This window comes from Mus caroli, unplaced genomic scaffold (genome assembly GCF_978045245.1).
Source record: "Mus caroli unplaced genomic scaffold, Mus_caroli_1 scaffold_9, whole genome shotgun sequence".
NCBI classification, from domain to species: domain Eukaryota; kingdom Metazoa; phylum Chordata; class Mammalia; order Rodentia; family Muridae; genus Mus; species Mus caroli.
This window is the reverse complement of record NW_028227264.1, coordinates 17715989-17732049: the sequence shown is the minus strand read 5'-3', so window position 1 is coordinate 17732049 and position 16061 is coordinate 17715989. Positions and strand designations below refer to the sequence as shown.

The following is a 16061-nucleotide window of genomic DNA, read 5'->3' as shown; positions in this document are numbered from 1 at the left end:
CACAATGCTCAACATGAAGTCTTGGAGGTGTCCTAGTTTGTTTTGGTGTCAACTTGATACATCTGGGAAGAGGGAATGTCAAAAAAAAAAAAAAATTATCTGGATCGGGTTGTTCTATGGATTTGTCTGTGGTCATTTTCTTGAATACTAAATGATTAAGAGGGCCCAGCGCCCTGTGGGCAGTACCATGCTTGGACAGGTGGGCCTCCACGCTCTAAGAAAGAGTGTGAGCCTAGAAGCCAGGACACAGTGCGCCTTAGTGAGCTCTGTTTCAGTTCTGTCTCGGATTCCTGCCTTGAGTTCCTTCCTTTGCTTCTCCCGATGATGGAATGTAACATGGAGGCCAAACAAACCCTTTCTTCTCTCAAGTTGTTTTTGATCAGTATTTTATCACAGCAACTGAAAAGCAAACTAGGCTGTGAATGAATGAATGAATGAATGAATGAAAATCTGTTCGACCCAGCACTTTCTTACTCACTTCTCTCTGCTGCTATGTCCTGTTTATCCCCGCCCCCACAGCCCGGGATCTCTCTGCTATTTTTAGAGCATACTAGGTGTGTCCCCTGTAGTCTTGCATCCATTCTCTGAAGGGAGTATGCTCATCCCAGAGAGTGTCAGTGATCCTCACAGGTTTCATTCAAGTCTATACTTCAAGTCACCTCAGGTTGATCTTCTTAGACCCCACCCAATTCAAACTGTAGCTGACACCTCACAGGCACCTTAGAGTCCACCATGCCCAAGTCCACCCCTCCCCCACTGGCACCTTGGAGTCTGCCACGCCCAGGTTCACCCCTCCCTCATTGTTCATCTTGCATTGCGTGACTCCCCTATAGAAGGCCATTTACTTGCTGAGTGTTGTTTATTATCAGTCTTCCCTCTACACTCCTGCAATCTCAGCCCCTTAAGAGCAGGCACATTTTTCTAGTTCACTGGCTGCTATATTCTTAGAGTCCATAATAGGACCTAGAACACAATAAAAATAAAATTAAAAAAAAAGCAGAAAACATGTTTGAGGAATAAATATACAAACATCCTATTGGTATATAGCACTCCCCAAAGTAAAACCAGATGCATAAACATACAGGATAAGAATATCATGGGTGCAGGTACCAGGGAAATAAAACCAGAGTTCGCTAAGCTCCTTGTACTAAGAGTTTGATTTAAACATCATACACACACACACTCCACAGAGAATAGTGTATACCTAATTACCTTCCCCCTAAACAGTTATCTCAAAATATACCTAGAAAATCTGTTTCATGAAGGAAAACATGTTTTGGAAATGCTGTTTGATCTCACACCGTTGAATATGTATGGTACATAAACATTCTAAAAGTCTTTAAAAAAAAAAAAACGACATTTGGAAAAATGTTTGTTAAGCCTCCATGTTTCCCCAACACATTTGATCATAAGAACTTCTAATTTGTATCATGTTTAATTGTATAGCAAAGACTAATGTCCTTGACTTTAAAGCATTGTCCTAGGCTTTTATGATAATATCAATGTTATTTACTTCAAATACAAAGTACAAGATTCATTGGAATTTGTTATATGTGTTTGACATTTACGTGGCAATATTAATAAGAATGTTCCTAGTAATAACACTTTATTGCAAAATCCTTGGGAAAGCACTTAATCCATGTGAGTTCATTTGATTTCTACCTCCTATGAGGTACAAATGCTCCTACTGAACAAAACAGGAGATTTAATGAACCCCAGAATGCATAAGGTCACAGCTAGTAAGCAGCCCTTTCAAGCTAGCTAAGCTATTTCCTTTGAGATAAAGTTTTGCATACTATGTTATCTCTGCCTTCTGTAACAGGGAATCTCAGCTCTCACTACAGGCCAAGGCATCTCTGAACAGGGAGTGTTCCCATCAGCTGAAGTCACAGACTGCAGGGCCAGTCCCTTTGGTTTCGCATCTGGCTTTATGCTTCCTACCCATGAGCAAAGAAATTTCCCATCCACATCTCTCACGGCACGGCCCTGATATTAGTACTTTTCTAAGGGATTCATTTCGGAATTACATGAGCTCATTCATGGAAAACACTTCAAACCCTCCACGGCTCACAGCTGAAGGCTCTCTAAGTGATAGCTGTTACTATGGAAATAGCAGTTGCTGTGTTGAACAACAACATGTTGTTCTATAACGTGGATCTAATAGGATGGATGCCACCGCTTCCCTACCAAGTCCGGCCTTTTCCATCTGTTTCCTTTCTGAAAAACAAACACAACAAATGAACAACACTTGGAGCTTCAAAGAACCCCAAGTGCCACCGAGGTCTGGAATGCTGGGCCTCAGCTGCTCCCTGGTGCTGAGTGGGCGCCAAGGCTGAATGTGGTGGCCCGATGTTCCTTCCTTCTCATGGTGCTACACTTGGTGTGGCAGTCTCCTAAGAAGGGGCCATCTCATGGGACCAAGAGTATTTCCTATCCGTGATCATCAACATCTTTTCTTGTAGTATTTTGGCAAGTTTGACCTTGTTCCCGGCCAGAATCAGGAAGTTCACAAGCACACAAAAACAAACAAAGCATGAAATGGTTTTCTTCAATACGTCCAGTTTCTGATACTGGTCTGAGTCCTACATTACTAATAATATTAATCCTTACCGCCCAACAAACGTTCTTCTTGACAGAGATTTTCATTAGGCTAGTTTTTTTTTCTTGATGTATATCTAAGTTTTTGAAGTGATTAAATAAGTTAGTACTGTATTTTGCAGAATTTCACAGACATAATTATGACTTGGACTTTACTATCTCAGAGCAGTTTCCCAATTATATTTTGTTATTCATAGAGATTGTCATTGTTCTTAAGGTCGGCATGACAGTTTTTGCTAAAGTGCTCATCATTTCAAGTTGTAACAGCTGGACAGATTACAAGCCAATGCTGTGTAGAGACGAAACTCTGCTCCTTAAAGATGGCGTCACTCAGCTTCTCAGGGCCAGCGAGATGCTCATCAGATAAAGGCACAGACCATCTGTACTTGGTCCCACAGACTCACAAGGAGAAAGAAAAACAAAGCCCCAAAGTTGTTGTCTGACCTCCCCAGTCATGCTGTCACTCATACACACACACACACACACACTCACATACATGTACAATACATGGATACACATACACATAGAGATAAAAATTCTTAATGTAAAAATCCAACAATAAAAATTCAAAAGAAGAGGCCATGAGTTTGAAAAGGAGTGAAGAAGGATTCCATGGGAGGGGTGAGGGAAAAGGGAGAGAAGAGAGAAATGGTGTCATTAAATTTTAATTTTTTTAATTTAAAATAGTAACCTACTGGAGATATGCATATCGCCCCTTGAGTATAGTCCTCCCAGTTCTCCAGTTTGACATGATGGCCACAGGAGCAAATCCAACCGTTATCCTACCTGCTCCTTTAGTTTAAATACATATTTTTAAAATAGCAAACAAAGTAACAGGTTTCATTATGACATTTTCATAAATAATCTCTACCTATTTTAAAATCATGTGTGCGTGCATGTGTGTCTGCACATACTCAGAGGACAGCCTCAGTTGTCAGCTCTTGCCCTCCTTGTCTGAGGCAGGCTCTTGTTCTCCTCTGTGTACACCAGGCTAGCTAGCCTGGAGCTCTGGGAACTCTGTCAGTGTCTCACTTCTTACAGTAAACACACTGGGACCAGACACATACACTATGCAGACCCCACTCTGCATGGGTTCTCAGAATCTGAATCTCAGTCCCCCCACTCACCTCCCACCAAGCCATTTCCAGTCTGATGCCTATCATCTTGCCACATTGTCTCCTATGACAGAAGTTTACTCTCTGCCCCCTCATGGTGGCTTCCTCCTACTTACTCTCCCCTTGTGCTATAAGACAGTAATTGCTACTGAGTTACCTAAAGCTGCATTCTTGGCCCTCTTCCCCTCCTCCCCCTCCCCTTTCCCCTCCTCCCCCTCCTTCCCCTCTGTGAATAACTTCATGTAAGCCTATAACTTTCTCTTTTTGCATTTACTTAAAATTATTTTATGATTTTTTAATTATGCTGTTGACTCTGTGGGTTTTTCCCAAGTATCTTGCTTTAATTTTTCCATAGCTCTCTTTGATTTATAAAGTTATACCTCCGTCTGAAACATTCTCTCTAAACCCACACTACTGCACATTTTCCTCTGAAATCGCAGTAGTGTGTCCAGAGCAGCAAAGTCGAGTGAGTGAAATGAGGTCCCTAGAGCATTGTCTGTTTCTGTGATAACACAGTCATCCACTGTGCGAGCCAAAACTTAAGAGTTATCTTCAATATTTCCCTCTCCCTTCGACCTACCGAGCCGTTCCTCATAGCATTGTGTCTGTTTCTCTACTGACATCTCTAACTGGCCTCAGGCTCTCTAACAACACCATAACCCTCTCAAGCACTGTCTCCTCTCACCTGGCCTACTGCAGCTCCCCTCCAGTAAAGGGAAGTCCTTATATATGTCTTACCATGGAACTAATTGCTTTTGTCGCACTAGCCAAAGTAGCAGTGCTGGGTTTCTGAATAGGACGCGCTGCCCTCTTAAGGAGGTTAAGCCCCTAGCTCCATAGCCCAAGGCTACCTAGGGGCTCCTTACCACTACATCCATTCAGCACAGTTATCAGCTAGCATCAACACCACTTACATCAAGTGAGATTTACAAAATGAAGGGCAAGAACTAACTGCTTTTTGGCAATTCTCTTTTTCTGTGATTGGCACAACCATTTAATTATGCATTATAGAGATATTGATCGTGAGACTCTCTCTGATTGACACTGTATCTTCTCCTTGGCCTGATTCTCTTCCCAACTGCCAATAAGCTGAGAGCCAAGAAGCTAACTTATATAGCTGTGTCTCCACTTTCCCTCCTACTTTCAAACATTTCGTTTAATGTTTAATATTTAATGATCACTTGTGGAAATGAACCATATTAGACTAGAATCCCCTCCGAGTCTGGTTAAGAACTGGCTGTCTGATGCTCAACCCTTAAAAGCAGTGCTTAGCTGCAGATTGCAAGGTAATGTAACTCACACTAATTGGAGCTCAGGGCTCTTGGGCCAAGGGCTGGGACACAGAAGCCGTGGACTTCTGCCACTGCCAGCTCACTTCACCTATCCAGGTATGTCCAGCAAAGAGGGAAGCAATACAGACCAGGCAGATCAGGCCCAGATTGTTGCTCTGCATAACATTCTGGGTAATTGAGAGCCCACCAAGCTCTTAGGACTGCCTGGTGTAATATGACTCAGTCACTTACCAGCTCCTGGGGAGGTTGTTGTGGGAACCTCAGACTCAGATGTGTCAAGTCGTCCAGACAGCTATTGGTAGGTAGCAGGAGGGAGCACCTCAGAATATAAGAATAGTGACCCCTCCCCCCAAAACTAACTTTTTGGGTACAAGGCACTGTGCTGAGCCCTTTGTATATAGATTTCTATATAAAGTAGCAGGCTTAGCTTTGGAGAGATACTAGAGGTGAAGGCATTGTCCAGGAAATAGTGTGCCACTTACAACACTGACAAGGAAGTTTTCTTACTTAGGGCAGATCCAGGTGGCTTGGTCCCTGAGACACCACCTCAGGCTCTTCTCCTCAGTCCTCACAAGAGCTCTTTCTCAGCTCCTCGGAACCCTCCTAAGGCAATCCTGCTACTTCCTTTGCAATAGACTGCTTTAATTAGGCTCCTATATTCTCAGGGATTGGAACTTTTTTTCCCTCATATTTTCCTCTGAAACACTACCAAGTTGAAAAGTGAGGACAGCTCCTGTTGCTGCTAGTCTGGGTAAGAACCTGCCTTACCTGTTCTGGAGACTAGCATTCAAGTCCCAAAATACACTTTTGTCACCGGGCATTTAATAACCCTAAGCTAAGGTTGCAACAGAGTGTATTGTTTAGTAACGCTTAGTAACATTGTTCTTTCTTTTATGAATGCAAAGAAATTATTTTGCTTCTGTCAAAAGCCTGCTTTCTGGACAACGGTCAGTTTCTCTTTGCTACATAAATGATTTCCAACAATGACCCAGAAATGCATGGTTTCTGAAACAAACCAATCAAAAAGCTGGATCGTTCTACTTAGCCCATCGGATAGACAGTCCTCTGTGGACAGACAGAGCCTGCCGCAGGCAAGAAACTTGAAGCTGGGTACTGTGGTCCATGCCCGTGACCCCAGTAGCTGGGAGGCTAAGGCAGGATCATCCTGAGTCTGAGGCTCTCATGCATGACATAGTGAATTCTAGGCCAATCTGAGCTATGTAGCAAGACCCTATCCCAGAGAAGAGTGGAAAACTGAAATGCTCTGAGGAAAAATCAGGTCTAGTCAGCTACACTGGTTCTCACGTGTAAGACAACACTCCTCAGACAATAATCCCTGACTGAGTTAAGTACACAGGCTGTTTACAGCATCTCATAAGTCCACAGATGTTTCAATTGTACAACTGTTAAGCTAGCTAAGTATCCAGGGAGAACTCATTATTTTTCTCCCAACATAATATATTTTATGGATTAGTTGGGAATTTCATACAATGTACCCCAATCATACTCAGTTCCCATTACTCCCCAGTCCACTCTTCCACCCTTGTATCCTCATCTCCCCCCCAAAAAAAATTTTAAAGTATATCAGGTATAATTTGTGTTGCCCATATATTTATCAGAGCATGGCCAAACCCTCATTAACCGAGACCTTTAGCAAACAAGCCTGCATTGGAGCCCAGTGTATCATGATGAGAGCCCATGTCTGAGGTGTGCAGACCTGGTTCTCTGTCTTCATGACTGGTAACAGGCACAAGGGAGCTCAAGAAAATGGCTTTCTACCAGAGTATCATTTTGTCTGCCATGTTTTGGTTGCTGCAAGGTTTCTTTTTTTTCTCTCTCTCTCTCTCTTTCTTTCTTTCTTTTTTTTTTATGCCATTGCTATCTTCTTCAGATTATTATTGATATCCCTGCCATGAGAGCCCACCCCATGGTCCCTGAAACTTGTATATAGCAAGATCATCATCGCCATCTTTCTTCTCCTCAGATGCAGCAGGAACTCTGTTGCCCGCTCCCTTTTTCAGGCTCTCTGCTCACCCCAAAACGACCTTGGAAGCACTTGAGGGGGCAGGAGTCTGGTTCTTGTCATATGGCCCATGTTTCAGCCACTGTAAGCTGTCACCACTGTCAGAGTCTCCACCCTTCTCTGCCAGTTACATAAGAGGCCACATCAACGTCCTTCCCCTAGCACAGCTTTTATTAAACAGACACCACAAGAGAGGCCAAGTGGGCAAGAGGTCCATCCGGAGCTACGTCCCCTGTGGGGCTGGGGACTGTCTCTGGGTCTTGGCTCCTGGAACGAATGACTCAGCTCAGCCTCGGCCTGCGTCTGCAGCCTTCAGGACCAAGGACGACATGTTGTGCTTTCAGCTCCGAAGGAGCAAGAGAGCCGCAGTCCTTTCAAAAATAAGAATTCCCTTGCTGTTTGCTTCCTTTTGGAACACAATAAGAACAGACCGAGGACACGGCTCAGCTGTCAACGCTTCCTCCCAGCTTCCACCGCACCTTTCCTTTGCCAGGAAAAAAAAAAAGCTGCTGATGTTAAACAAGGGTTTAATGAATAGTCAAAATAATTGTTTAGCTTGGATATAAAGCCCTAGGTAAGCAGACGGTTGCCCAGACCAGGGGCCAGCGAGAACAGCTCTGAAAAGACTACAAGGACGTCACTTGTTCTGTCCTAAGGCCAGAAGCTCTGTGGCCTCAGCTTTCCTGAGGACAGCCTTACGCAGTTATTTCTCTTCTCACCAGCGACATCAGTCAAGATAGAGGGGCTCATGGAATAATGAAAGATGACTTCATATATCAAGAGTTTTAAGAGCCATCATCTTCTTAGAGTACAGCTGGAGCTTCACTAATATAAGCCCTGAAGCTAGATCTCCTGGGTACATGGTCAACCTGGGCCATTGCTCCAGTTGATGCTGGCTATTCTGTTTTGTTTTTCTTTCTCATAAATTATATCCTGACTGTAGTTCCCCACCCCCTCCTCTTCTCCCAGTCCCTTCCCTCCTGACTTCCCCTCTCCCAGAGATCCACCCCGCCTCCATTTCTTAAGTAGGCCTCCCAGGGATATCAACAAACATAGCAGAAAAGGTTACAGTAAGATTCTCCGCACAAACCCTTAGATCAAGGCTGAGTAAGACAACCCAGTAAAAGGAAAAGGATCCCAAAAGGCACAAGAGTCAGAGGCCCTGCTCACACTGTCAGAGGTCCCACAAGAACACCGAGCTACATACCATAGCACATCTGCAGAGGATTTAGGTCAGACCCACGCAGGCTCCCCAATTGTCGGATCAGTCTGTGAGCCCCTCTGGGTCCTGGTTAGTTGATTCTGTGGCCTGTGTTCCTGTGATGTCCTTGACCCCTCTGGCTCCTACAACTCTTCCTGCCCCACTTCCCTGAGCTCTACCTAATGTTTGGCTATGGCTCTCAGCATCTGCTCCCCTCAGTTGCTGGGTGAAGCCTCTGGTGATGACTATCTAGGCTCTCATTTGCAAGTGTAGCAGAACATCAATAGAAGGCATTTCAGTTCATTCAGTTCATTACCTTTTTCCCCTGTCAGGTGTGGTTCTATCCCAGGTCTCTGGGCTACCCAGCCGCTGATTCCTGGCCCTCCAGACAGTGACAGGCATAGGCTACCTCTCAAGGAATGGGTCTCAAGTTGGACCAGTCATTGACTGGTCACTCCCACAAGTTCTGTGCCACCTTTACCCCAGCCCATCTTGAAGTCAGGACAAATTGTAGGTGGAAGGCTTTGTGGCTGGGTTGGTGTCCCAGTCTCTCCACTGGAAGCCATGCCTGGTCACAGAAAGTGGCTACTTCAGGTTCCATATCTCCTATTACTTGAAGTCTATAGTTGTTTTGTTTTGTTTTGTTTTGTTTAATTTAGGTGTCTTCACTAGCAACTTGTTTGCCGTTGGCCCTTTTCCCCTAAGTTGAGGGGTTCATCATGAAAATTCTGCTCAACTGAGAACTCAAATAAGTTAGTTACAAACCCCATCAATTCTAGTGAATAATATTTCTAGTAATAGTTTTCCATTCCAGATTTGAAGGGAACAGATACTGCGTTGCTACAGAACAGGAGTCAGTATCTTATTCCTATAGCCATTCTTACTGAAATGCTCTTTGAATAAACATCTATTTCACTGAATCCTGGATTTGTCAGGGTGATAGATTCAGCAATATTCAGTCTGCAGGAATTATAACAGCCATGTATCTGATTTATTGTCATATAGGAATCAGAGCACACAAGAGCTAGTCCTCAACAGTTTGTACAGTTCTCAGTGCAGACAATATGAGAAAGAGATCAAGAACGTGGACTTGGAGCAGCTCTGAGTTTAAGCACAAGTTCTTAATAACCTGTTTACATTTGGGCACATCAAATTTCCACTGGCTTTCATTTCCTCTGCCACAAAAATGTTCTATTGACAATAATAATAAATAATACCTACTTCAAGGTGTTAAATTAATAATGACAACATAATGATAATGCATATAAATTCTCAACCCAGTCCAAGTAGCCAATCAACGTTTGTGAATAATAATAATAATAAATTATTAATAATATAGTTAGTGCCAGGCCCTGATGGCACACGCCTTTAATCCCAGAACTTGGAAGGCAGAGGCAGGTGGATTTCTAAGTTCGAGGCCAGCCTGGTCTACAAAGTGAGTTCCAGGACAGCCAGGGCTATACAGAGAAACCCTTTCTCAAAAAACCAAAAAAAAAAAGAAAAAAAAAGAAAAGAAAAGAAAGAAAGAAAGAAAGATATAATATAGTTGGTGAATAGTTATAATAACAATAGTAATAATAATAGTGAATAAAATAGTTAGTGAAAATATAATTTTCACATATCACAGCATCCTCAAAATAAATCTTGTAAAGGGGGCAAAGTTGCCATAACTGTTTAAGTTAAACGTTATAAAAATGGACTTCAAAGCCATTATAGACGTACCTAATGGTTTTCATTATGACAAAGTACTGGTCCTGTCAGTAAGGGAACCCTTAGTGGTATGCTGTTTCTCTCTGCCTTTCTGCTACGTTGTGCTCTCTCCGGTTTCCTTAAATCTAAAGTCTCCCACGCAAGGTACCCCTGTGCTTCTCATTCTTAGATGGGCAGCAGAAATGAAGCCTGTCCAAGGTTTTAAAACCAATGTCAATATCACGCTGGTATCTTCTGAGAGAACGGTAGGTACCCTCATACCTAAAATTCAAAATCGATTCTTTGACTACTGAAAGAAGATACTAAGAGAGAAATCAATTGAAATAACTAGTCTCAGAGAAAAGCCCAAGGCTTAACAGCAGGTTAGCAAAGCTACAGACCCAAACAGCTTCATAGGACCACCTACAGTCTCACCTATTGTCTTAGTTGGGGTTAGTACTGCTGTGATAAAAAACCATGACCAAAAACAAGTTGGGGAGGAAAGGGTTAATTTGACTTAGGCATTGCTATTCATCACTGAAGAAAGTCAGGATAGAAGCTCAAACAAGGCTGGAACCTGGGGGCAGGAGCTGATAAGAAGACCATAGAGGGGTGCTGCTTACTGGCTTGCTCCGCATGGCTTGCTCAACCTGTATAGAATCCAGGACCTCCAGCTTAGGAATAACACCACCTCAAATGGTCTGAGCCTTCCCCCACAACCACCAATTAAGAAAATGTCTTACAGCTGGAGCTTATGGAAGCATCTTCTCAATGGAGGTTCCCTACTTCCAGAGGAAACAATAGTTTGTATGTCAAGTCGACAGAAGACTAGCCACCACACCTATGCATAAATTTTTTAAATATTTTTTGAGATTAAAATATAATTATATCATTTCCTCCCTCTAACTCTTCCCATGTTCCTTGCCTTGCCATATCTCACATTCATGGCCTTGATTCATGGTTAAGTATTATTTTATACACATATACACACACACACACACACACACCCCTAAATATAGAAATACAACCAGCTTGGCCCACATAATATTTCTTGTATGTATAATCTCAGGGCTTATTTCTTGATATTGGAAAACCATCCTAGGGGCTCCTCCCTGGGGAACGTCATTTCTTCTGCTCTCAGCATTCCTTAGATGCACGTAGTTCTTTGTCTAGAATTGAGACCTGGTAAGATTTCTCCCTTCCATGTTGGCATGTCTACTGGTTTCATCCTTGTTCAAAGCTTGTTTAGACAGTCATGTTGGTGAGACTTCCTGGGTGTAGCTTCTCTGACATTTCTAAGAGATGAAATCTCGTGGCACACTCTTGTGCTTCTAGCTCTTATAATCTTCCGCACCCTTCTTCTGCTATGATCCCTAAGCCCTGCTGGGTGCAGGAGTTGTGTTGTAGATGTATCAGTTGGGTTGGTCATCACGTGGTCATTTGTTCTCTGCATTTTGATTGGTTGTGATCTAGATTTTTAAAGCACATGTCAGCCATGCATAATTATAAGCTATACTAAATTAATTTACATTAGCCCTGAATGAGTTTGTGATGTATGCGCTATATTTTTCCCAGTGGCTACTACAAGTCCAAATTCCAGTGTGGGAAAGCCAGTGTGTTCTTCCCAGGAGCTTGTTGAGTCCTTTGCTAAGGATCCAGTGTAAAAGGCAGTGGTCTCTCTGCCTTTCTTCCCAGAGACACTGTATTTTCCGTTAGAAAATAGAGAGTATTCTCCTCACCAGGCTATGGCAAACATCCGATGACAATCACATGACAATGAATCCACTGCAGTGGTTTTTGAAAATGCTTTGTGAAACCAGAAGTGTTGCATATGTAGGTGTTCAAGATAATACAAGGAGGGAGAAACCTTTTACTTCTGAGTGGCTTTTGTTCAGCTGCTCTCTCTCTCTCTCTCTTTCTCTCTCTCTCTCTCTCTCTCTCTCTCTCTCTCTCTCTCTCTCTCTGTGTGTGTGTGTGTGTGTGTGTGTGTGTGTGTGTGTGTGTGTGTGTGTGTACACTTGTGTGTTTTATCACAGGGGCATTGCTATATAACCCATTGCTAGTTTGTAAGTCATGATCCTCCTTGCTCCAGCCTCTTGCATACCGGGAAGGCCCAGCATGCACCACTGCCCGCGGCAGATAACACTCAACATTTTTCAGTTAACTTTTCATCTCCTCCTTTGTCCTTTGACTTTCCTTTTCCTGGTTTAAAAATTAACTTACCTCTTTTCAGTCTTTAGTCCCTAAGTTGTAAACATCTCCCACTCTAGAAACACAGATGAGTATCAGATTACACTAGGGCACTGATATAAAGGAGAGGCTATTCTAAGCCCCCTGCTCACAGTTACAAGCTCAGACCTGGCCCCTAAGAGAACCTTCACTTTGTGCATGGCAGGAGTGGCAGTGGATGGAACCCTCCCTTGGGTCTGGCTAACCCCAAAGATTAGAGAGTAAAAAGGACTGCCTTTCCTCTCTGCTCCCAGGCTGAGACCCCTTGCTAGTAGGTCTGGGAGAAAATGCCTTATAGGAGGAGTCCCATTTTCCTGGAATTGATGCATCTACAACTTTCCCTGACACAGTTCTTCCATAAGCACATACCAGCTCATGGACTACTGCATCTCCTTGGAGCCAACATGATATGTAATCATTGATGGAGCGATCGCTGAGTGTCTGCCAAGTACACAAAGCACAGTGGAGAGATGCAGAGCACATAAAGCTCAGGCCCTGCTTTGCAGGGATCTAGAAGGCAGGCCAGCAGCAACTGCTCAGTGGCCACTGGGACTCTTGATGCTCAGATCCAGGCACTTTGAAACAAGTCCTTTTCATTTGATGAGACACCTGAAGTAGAGAGAAATACACTTCCCAAGATAACACAGGAAGAAAATGTTGAAACTAGGCCTCTCCAAGAGGTCCACCTGAGTGGACCTCTCTCAGGTCCACTGCATCCCTCTTCTCTCAGGTCCACTGCATCCCTCTTCTCTCAGGTCCACTGCATCCCTCTGCTCTCAGGTCCACTGCATCCCTCTGCTCTCAGGTCCACTGCATCCCTCTGCTCTCAGGTCCACTGCATGCCTTTACTTACTATCCTCTCTGGGTTGGGAAGGCAAGGCATACACACCAAGGAGGGACGTGAGGGAAGGGAGCAGCCACTGGAAGGAGCCGCAGAGAGATAAGTATTGGAATCACGACAGACTATCATGAGAAGAGTAGCTAGGAGCCTGAAATATGTGGGGCTCAGCTGACAGGTTTTAATGTTTGCTAAGAGTATAACCTAGGGGTGGAGAGAGTGAACCCTATCAGAAAGCAACACTCTGGGCCATTACATCTGCTAAGGGAGGAGACACAACCCCAGAACACTGCTGGTCCTCCCTGGAGCAATTGCTCCATCTCCATAGCCCAGGGAGCCTCAGGATGGAAACTTCATAGACTGTTGAAATTTTTGTTTTTTTGTTTTTATTTATTTATTTGTTTGTTTGCATCCCAAATGCTGCTCCCCCTCTTGTATCCCGTCACAGAGTCCCTCCCTCCTTCCCCTTCCACTTCCACCTCCTCCTCCTAGAGGGTAAGACCCCTGGGTATCTCCCCTATCCTCGTGCATCAAGTGTCTGCCATATTAGGTACATCCTCTACCACTGAGACCAGACAAGACAGCATGGAGACTGAGCTACAAGCCTGCTACATATGTGCTGGGGACCTCCTTCCAGCCTGTGTATGCTCTTTGGTTGGTGGCTCGGTCTCTAAGAGTTCCCAGGATTCCACAGTTCGTTGACTCTGTTGGTCCTCCTGTGGGGTTCCCCTCCCCATCAAGTTCTTCTTCCCAGCTCTCCCATAAGAGTCCCCAACCTCCGCCCAATGTTTGGCTATGTTGGCATCTGTTTCAGTCAACTTCTGGGTATAGCTTCTCAAGGACAGTTATGCTAGGCTCCTGTCTGCAGTCATAACAGAGTATCATTAATAGTATCAGGGATTGGTACTTGTCCATGAAATGGGTCTCAAGTTGAGCTGGTTTTTGGTTGGCTATTCCTTCAGTTTCTGTTCCATCTTCATCCCTGACAAATTTTGGGTTGAATGTTTTGTGGATGGGTTGGTATCCTTATCCCTCCACCGGGGGTCCTATCTGGCTACAGTAGGTGGCCTCTTCAGGTCTCGGGTCTCATGTCCCCAGTATTGTTAGTCACCACTAAGGTCACCTGCATTGACTCCTGGGAGCCTCCCTCATCTCAGGTCTCTGGGTCTTCCTAGAGATTTCACACACACACACACACACACACACACACACACACACCATCCCCCCCACCCATCCAACAACCATCCATCCCCCCACCCCAGTCAGCTGCAGATGTCCATTCATTCTCCTGCCCTCTGGGCCTCTCTCCTGTCTCTCCCACACCTGATCCTGTCTCCCCCTCCCCCTCCCCTCTCCCACCCAGTTCCCTCCTCCTTCCCTCTGCCTCCCATGACTATTTTGTTTCCCTGTCTAAGTGTGACTCAAGCATCTTTGCTTGGGCTTTCCTTCTTGTTTAACTTCTTTGTGTCTGTGGAGCGTAGCATGTGTATTCTGTACTTTGTACTTTTTACCAGTGAGTACATACCACGCATGTCCTTTTGGGTCTGGGTTACCTCACTCAGGATGATATTTTCTACTTCCATCCATTTGCCTGTAAAATTCATGATAGCCTTGTTTTTAATAGCTGAGTAGTGTTCCATTGTATAAATGAACCACATTTTCTGCAGGTAAATACAAGAGTGGTGGTCACTTCGGTATAGTCAGACACGTTACACTGGGCACTAATTAAGCTCTGCTTCTCACCTAGCACTCTCTTCAGGTTTTCTTCTAGCATCCTGTGATGTTGAGAGGATTTGATGGAAAAAAAAACATGAACATACTTGGCACCAGCTTCAAACATGTGTTTGGGTTTTCTGTTTTCTAGGAGATGTACGACTAAGGGGTCAGACGGGGGTTCCTGCCGAACGCCGTGGCTCCTACCCATTCATTGACTTCCGTCTACTTAACAGTGAGTAACCACATGTACCTAGAAGGGAACAAATATTTTCTTTGAGAGGAAAAAAAAAAAAACTCATTTCTCTATGAACTTCCAAACCTTGCAAGGTCAGCCTTCCTTCCTCTACTTCTGTCCCCACAGCTGGAACTTAAAATGTGTCCTCTCAGGCTCCTCCTGCAGGAAGTAGCTCTAGTCTCTCACATCAACTCTGAAAACAAGTTCTAAGCCTGGTGGGAATGGTGAGGCAGGCCTTTAATCCCAGGACTAGGTAGACAGAGACAGAAGGATCTGTTAATTCGAGGCCAGCCTGATTGATATAGTGAGTTCCAGAACAGCAAGAGCTATGTGGAGAGACCCTGTCTTAGAAAGAAAGAGAGAGAGAGAGAGAGAGAGAGAGAGAGAGAGAGAGAGAGAGAGAGAGAGAGAGAGAGAAAGGGGAAAAACACAACCTTTCACACCTGTGACTTTTAAACAAGGCGCTCCTTTTGTCTTCTAGCACAATCTCTCCAGCCAGGGCTGGAGGAGCTAGAGGAGGTGCTATTTAATTTTTCAAACTTACCAGGTAAATGCACGGACAGCTGCCCTCAGACAGCCACATTACTAACTCTTTTCTCAGTCTCCAGCAAACCCTGGGGTCTGTCGTCACATTCCTGGTGACCCTTCATTAAAATCCTCCCATCTATTTGCAGCTTCCTCCTCTGTGGACGGAGCTTTCTCCCTCTGTTGCTACTTGATCTTACATTCCTGAGGAAATCCAAGCCAGTGACCAGTCGATTGTCCAGATTTCCTATCTTCCATCATGGTGACCCTTCACCTTGGACTTGTGGATGGAAGGGGGCGCCAGTAATAAATTTCACAACTCGCCCCCAAGGTTTCTGTCCAGTTCTCATATCACTTCTGGTCTATAAGTTTCAAAGTGCTGGATGGTAGCCACAGAGTGTTACTTCCCTTTGACATCAGCAAGCACGGCACAGGAGGTCATTTGATTTGCCTCGACCCCCGGAAATGACTGGGAAAATTTAGACTTTGCTATTTCGTGATCCTTAGATCCTTGAAAGGCCAGTAGACGATGGACGTGTTTGTGTTTCTCCTACTGTTGTTCTGTGTCTCCCTCCTTTCCGGCTCTTCCAAGGATGCAGA

General features: G+C 44.3%; 1 protein-coding gene across 4 annotated transcripts in view; it reads left to right on the top strand.

Moving 5' to 3' along the window:
* The window catches only part of Pde7b (phosphodiesterase 7B), a 334788-nt gene that overhangs the window by 231055 nt on the left and 87672 nt on the right, over positions 1–16061 (top strand). For all 4 annotated transcript variants that reach the window (XM_085842676.1, XM_021174159.3, XM_021174160.3 and 1 more), the window contains one exon: positions 14850–14933. In XM_085842676.1, the coding sequence (XP_085698802.1) occupies positions 14850–14933 (84 nt within the window). The remainder of the gene's footprint in view (positions 1–14849; positions 14934–16061) is intronic.